At 38.0% G+C, this 6545-nt stretch overlaps 1 protein-coding gene across 1 annotated transcript; it reads right to left on the bottom strand.

The window, feature by feature from the left end:
* Window positions 1-369: 369 nt before the first annotated feature.
* Window positions 370-1307, bottom strand: LOC308267736 (olfactory receptor 51I2-like; the record flags this gene model as incomplete). Its single annotated transcript, XM_080702624.1, is given in 2 exon segments — window positions 370-794; window positions 797-1307. Coding segments are annotated over 2 exon segments (936 nt in total).
* Between the last annotated feature and the right edge of the window lie 5238 nt (window positions 1308-6545).

Raw genomic sequence — 6545 nt, 5'->3', positions numbered from 1 at the left:
TTCCCCTATTACACATATCTATGCTATAATCGACAATGATAAATAATGATAATGACAATGACAATAATAATGGCAACATTGATGAGAGCCTATGGTCATGATAAACATCTGATCCTAAAGCCAAATGTGAATGAATGTCACTTTTTTTTTTGTGTGTGTGTGTGGGTCTGGGGATGGAACCTAGGGGCATTTGACCTCTGAGCTACACTCCCTGCCCTGTTTTTTACTCTTTTAATTTTGAAACAGGGTCTCACTAAGTTCCGGAGGGCCTCACTAAGTAGCTGAGGCTGTCCGTGAACCGCGATCCTCCGGTCTCAGCCTCCCAAATGCTGGGATTACAAGCGTGCGCCACCACGCCCGGCTTGAACGTCACATTTTGATGCGGTAAAACATGCGGACAATAGCTCGGCGGATCTCCCTGGTCTTGGCGCTGTAAATGAGAGGGTTGAGCACAGGAGGCACAAAGAGGTAGACATTGGACATGAGGACATGTACGTAGCGTGGGGCGTGCTTTCCAAAGCGGTGCACTGTGGAGACCCCGATCATTGGCACATAAAATGCAAGTACAGCTAGGATATGTGACACACATGTGTTGAGGGCTTTGAGGCGTTCCTCACGGGAAGCAATACCCAAAACAGAATACAGAATGAGCACATAGGACAGGATAATGAAAAGCAGGTCCATGCCAAAGGTGGATACAAGAACAAAGAGTCCGTAGATGCTGTTGATAGTGATATCGGCACAGGCAAGCTTCATCATATCTGGGTGCAGGCAGTAGGAGTGGGAAGGAACATGGATTTGCAGATAGGCAGCCTCTTGATAAGGAAGGGAAGGGGGAAGAGGGTGACAAAGCTCCGAACGGCCACAGCTAAGCCCATCCCTGCAATGACTTCATTGGTGAGCACAGTGGCATAGCGCAAGGGATCACAAATGGCCACGTAGCGGTCAAAGCTCATGGCCAGCAGAATGCCTGACTCCATCATGGAGAAGGAGTGAATGAGAAACATCTGGATTAGGCAGGCATCAAAAGCGATGTCACGGGCATCGAGGCAGAAGGTTCTGAGCACAGTGGGCAGTGTGGCCAGGGACATGGCTACATCACTGAAAGACAACATGGACAGAAAGTAGTACATGGGTGCGTGGAGGCTGGGCTCCAATCGGACAGCCTGCAGGATCACTGTGTTTCCTCCAAGGGCCACAGCATACATCACACAGAGGGGCCCTGCCAGCCAGGGATGAGAGCTCTCTAGACCAGGAATACCAGTCAGGAGGAAAGAAGCAGGGCGAGTGACATTGAACAACCCCATAACAGGAGGAGCTGAGGGTCCGATCTTCTGACGTGTATTTACTGGAGGACAAGAAACCAGGAAGTGAGAGATACCGCAGATGATGTCTCCACCATCAGTAACTAGTAGATTCGTGAAATCACTGGTATGGGAGCGATGCAGACATGCTTCTCTTCTTCATATTTTATGATCATCAGATTATAGGCTGGACTAATATTTCTCTTTGCTTAATGTAAGAAGAAAGACATTGCTCAAAATAATATACAAAAATATTAATTATAAAGAAAATATTTCCAACACATTATCCACCTCTTTCATTCATTTTAGAAGTGCCATTCAGTAGAAATGCTTTTACTATAACTTACATGTATTGTAGAAGGAAATAAGGAGTTGAGTCATCAATAGCTCTTGGAAGTTCTTACATAGTTTCTTGAAAACACTGTTTAATTCAGACATGTCATGAACTAATAGGAAAATTCCCCAGAGCACATCTGAATCATGGTATGTTCTTGGCTGGTGAGAAGGGACAGTGGGTTTGGAGGTAACTGACTATGTCCAGTTTTTCATTCCTAGAGTTGCATACAAATAAAAATTTCACACATTTGTGAACCCTAAAATTTTACATGTACACTAATATTCAGTCTATAGGAGGACACTGTTCCCAATATAGATGTTCACACTTACACAGTCATATCTACTCTTAAAACACTAATTATCCAAGCACAGTCTGAATGTGCCATTTTCATTATGATCCACATAAAAATAAAAAAATTTAAAAAACACTCATTATTCACAAAGATACATTCATGCACTTTTACAGGCGTCATACGAGATCTCTTTCATTCTCTAACAAATACACACTCAGTGTGTCTCACACAATCTTTCTCTTATTGCACAAACTTACTCACACATTTCTTCTTGACCTGCACTCTTTAGTGTGCACCTGCCTCCTTGTTCTTATACTCTGAGTCTACACTGACATAGAGGCAATATGTGTATATGCAAACACACTCAAATATATACATAGATTTGTGTTTTCACACAACACTACCATCTATGTGCTTACAAGGTTCTCACTGTATTAATCCATTCACCCACGTAGTAATTTTTTTAAAGCCTCATGTAATTGCTCATGGTTTTTCTTCTCCTGCCACTCAAGTGTTATTTAATTTCTTTAGCCTTTCTTTGTGAGAATTCTGTTTCTTTTATTCTTCTAACATGCAGGTATGTTTGAATTATTTTCACTTTTGTTGCTGATTATTGCTGTTGTGGATTAGGATAGAGAAGGCTAGAAGGCTTTTCACCTGGCAGACATACGTCAGGCATAGAAGGCATGTAGCATGGGGAATGCTTTCCAAAGTGGTACACTGTGAAGACCCCAATCATTGGAGCATAAAATGCAAGTACAGCCAGGATATGTGACACATGTGTATTGAGGACTTTGAGATGTTCCCCACGGAAAGTAATACCCATAACAGAAAGCAGAATGAACACATAGGAGAGGATGATGTGCTCATTTGGGAAGACTCCAGAAAAATATACCGCTGTCTTCCTTTAACCTTCCTTTCTAGACTAAAATAGCAAAATTAGCTTATACATTCAAATTATTTTGGGGAGTGGAGAATAAAGGGATGTTAGAGCCCTGAGTAGCTAAAGCTATAAGAAATGCTGGATTGCTCTGTAAAGCAGTGCTGTCTTTCCAGAAAACATTTCTGGACTTTCCAGGGCATTACAGAACACATGTGTACTGTGGCTCTAGAAAGTTCATGGCTACCACTCTGCTTACATTGATTACATCTCTTCTGGTCTTAGAACTCAATCTGTGCATGCTTGTGTGCCACCAGACTGATTTCTTTAGGATTAAAGACTGACCAAACTGACTTGTCTTTGATTTCTTCCATCTAACTATGTCCTAATTATTTATGTATAATCTCATGAACCACATTAAAGGTGATCAGAAAAGAACTGAAATAATTTAAATAGAACAGAAACAGAAGGCATAAGGAAACAGGCTTAGAGAAAAATTCTGTGCATGGCAGGGCCAAAATAGGATCAGCTTGCCTTATAGCACCTGGTGAGTAATAAAATCACAATTTGCATTAAAGATCTATAGGACTCTCTAATCTTTTATGTGTATCCTTGAGGCATCATAAAGGCATTGGAAATGAGAACAGAAAGGGAAAATAGAGGTATGAATTTCTGGATAAAGATTTTTGTCAGTATTCTTGAACAAAGAGGATACACTTAGGAGTGGCTCAGGGCAGACACAGGCAAAGACAATGATGCAAAACATACATGACTTCAAGGTAGACACAATACCTTCTGCTGAGGGAACTCAGGACCTTTATGTTACTGAAGCCATAGAGGAACAGGGAGGTTTAGGAGAAAGGACCCCTAGGCTGGGGAGGTTATGGTCGTTAATAGTCTACTCCTGGTTCTAGCACATACTGGCTGTGTGAGCCAGGAAAATTGTATTTCTATTTTTAGACCTGATTTTTCTTTATGGCTGTTTCTTAAAAAAGAATATTCTCTAAAATACATTATCACATCGATGCACTTTTATGGTAGTTTGCTTTTTTAAGTTCCAGGCAAACTATATATGCTAATGAGGGTTTACTAGGTTAAATAAATGAGGAAATAAGATAGAGATGGTATATAAAAAGACTTGTATATGTTCCACATTTTATTCAGCCATAAAGAAAGACAAAATTATGTCATGTGCAGGAAAATGGATGGAACTAGAGAATATTATGCTAAATGAGATTAGCTCAAGGGTATATTGCTTTCTTTCATATGTGGAAGCTAGAGACAAAATAGGAAACAAATGGGATTTTATATAAATGAGGAAAGACCAGTAGTACAATAGAAAGGGATTGGGAGAGGAAGGTGGAGAGAGGTAAAGGACAAATTGATGAAAAAAAAATTCATATTATACTATGTTCATAAAATCTAATTATTTTTCATATCTTTCCTGGGCTTTAATAACCTCCAAATTTTCCCCCAATTATTTATTTATTTTATACATTTAGGTGAATTATAATTAGACATCATAATGAAGTTCAAAGTGATACAAACATACATGCACAGAGCACTGATATATTTACCTCTGGATTCCACACTGCTCCCCCATCTACTCATTCATGTGAGTGAGATCTGTTAGTGATGCTTTTATATACAGACATAACATTATTTGAACTCTTTCCTTCAGTTCTCCTTTTTTCTCTTTTTCATCTCTTCATTTATGGAGAGGAGTGGGTAACAGGGTGAGATCTAAAGGGAAACTCACTAAGACCTGTGTGCACATTTGTATCACTTTTAATCTTACTATGACACAAGTTTTTTTTTTTTTTTTTAATTTTATTTTATTGGTGCACTGTATTCATACATCATAGTGGGATACAAACTTTTGTAGACATACATGCACACATCGCCCAGTCAGCCCCCACCCGATCCCCACCCCATTCTCTCCCCATCCCTCCCTCCCATGCTTGGCTTAGTGGTTGACATCTAGTATTATAGCAATTTATCCAAAATTAAAAATGATAATCTCACATAACAGTTTCATTTGTCTGATACCAAGCTTTTGATGACTTAAAGATAACATTTCAATATTTCTTTTTGCTTTCTTTCTTACCAGAGAATATTTTTTTCTTTTTTTTAGGTGAAACTATCATATATTTATTTTTCAGAAAAAAATCTATCCTGATATGGAATATGGACTCTAGATACCCAAAACAATCTCGAAGCAAAAACAAAGCTAGAAGATGTATATTTTCTGATTTCAAACCATATAAAGCTACAATAATTGAAACAGTGTAGTACTGTTCTAAAGGCAGATATATAGACCATTGGAGTTAAATACAAGCCTAGAGCTAACTTCTTCCCTATATTGTCAAGTTATTTTTGACAAGGTTTCCACGAAGATTTGGTGGTGGAAATAATAATCTTTTAACTAAATATTGTTGAAAAATAATAATTACATGGAAAAGAATAAAATTGGACCCTTACCTAATCCCACATACAAGTATTAACTCAAACTAGATAAAAGACCTAAATATAAATCTTAAGACTATAAACTTTTAGGAGAAAATCTGGGTCATAAAACCTCACAACATTGAAATTGGCAGTGATTTCTTGGATATGATTTCAATGGCACAGGCAACAGAAGAATATACAAACTCCCTAAAAAATAAAAGAAAATATTGTATATCAAAAGACAATGTAAACAGAGTTAAAAGTTACTAATAGAATTGGATAAAATATTTCCAAATGCTATATCTGAAGGTATATTAATATTCCAACTAGAAATCCTAAAAATTAACAACAATAAAGGCAAACAATACAATTTAGAGATAGGTAAAAGACTAACATAAATAATGAATCTCCACAGATAACCAATCTTAGTTGTCTGTTGGATGGAAACTCTTGTTTCTCTGGTTCTGGTGAGTGTTACCTATTTCTTCTTTGTAGTTAATCTCTTTGAGTATTTTCTCTAGCGCTGGTTTTGAAGACATAAATTCCTTCAGTTTCTGTTTGTCATGGAAGCTTCTTATTTCTCCATCTAATTTGATAGAAAGTTTTGTTGGATAGGAAATTTTTGGCTGGAAGTTGTTTTCTTTCAGAGTTTGGAATATGTTACTCCAAGCCCTTCTGGCTCTCATGACTTGGTTTGGGAAGTCTGGAGTGATTCTAATTGGCTTGCCTCTGAATGTCACTTGGCCCTTTGTTTTTGTTGCCTTTAAGATTCTCTGCTTGGCTTCCACATTGGTCATTTTGACAATTATATGGCGTGGGGATCCTCTTCTCGGATCCTGTCTAAAGGGAGTTCTATAAGTTTCCTGGATCTGTGTATCAACCTCTTGCTCTATATTTGGAAAATTTTCTGCTATTACTTCCTTGAAGAGATTGTTGATCCCTTTGGTATCACTTTCTTTTCCCTCCTCTATTCCAATTATTCTTAGGTTAGCTCTCTTAAGATGGGCCCATATTTCTTCAATGTCAGATTCCTGCTGTTGGATATCTTTTTCTAGATTAGAAACTATGCATTCATTTTTGGATTGCTCATCTTCTAAGAGCGAGATTCTGTTCTCCATGTGGTCTAATCGGTTGTTTGTGCTTTGAATTGAGGCCTTTACTTCATTAATTGCATCCTTTATCTCTTTTTGGCTCTCTCTGAGTTCTTTTCGAAGCACCTCTATTATTTCTACAGTTATTTTCCTGATTTGATCTTCTAGAAATCTCTGATTTTCTGTTTTATCA

The sequence above is a fragment of the Muscardinus avellanarius genome (genome assembly GCF_963383645.1).
Source record: "Muscardinus avellanarius genome assembly, chromosome: 1".
In the NCBI taxonomy this organism is placed as follows: Eukaryota; Metazoa; Chordata; class Mammalia; order Rodentia; family Gliridae; genus Muscardinus; species Muscardinus avellanarius.
Note: the sequence above shows the minus strand (reverse complement) of the source record. Positions and strands in the feature narration are given on the sequence as shown.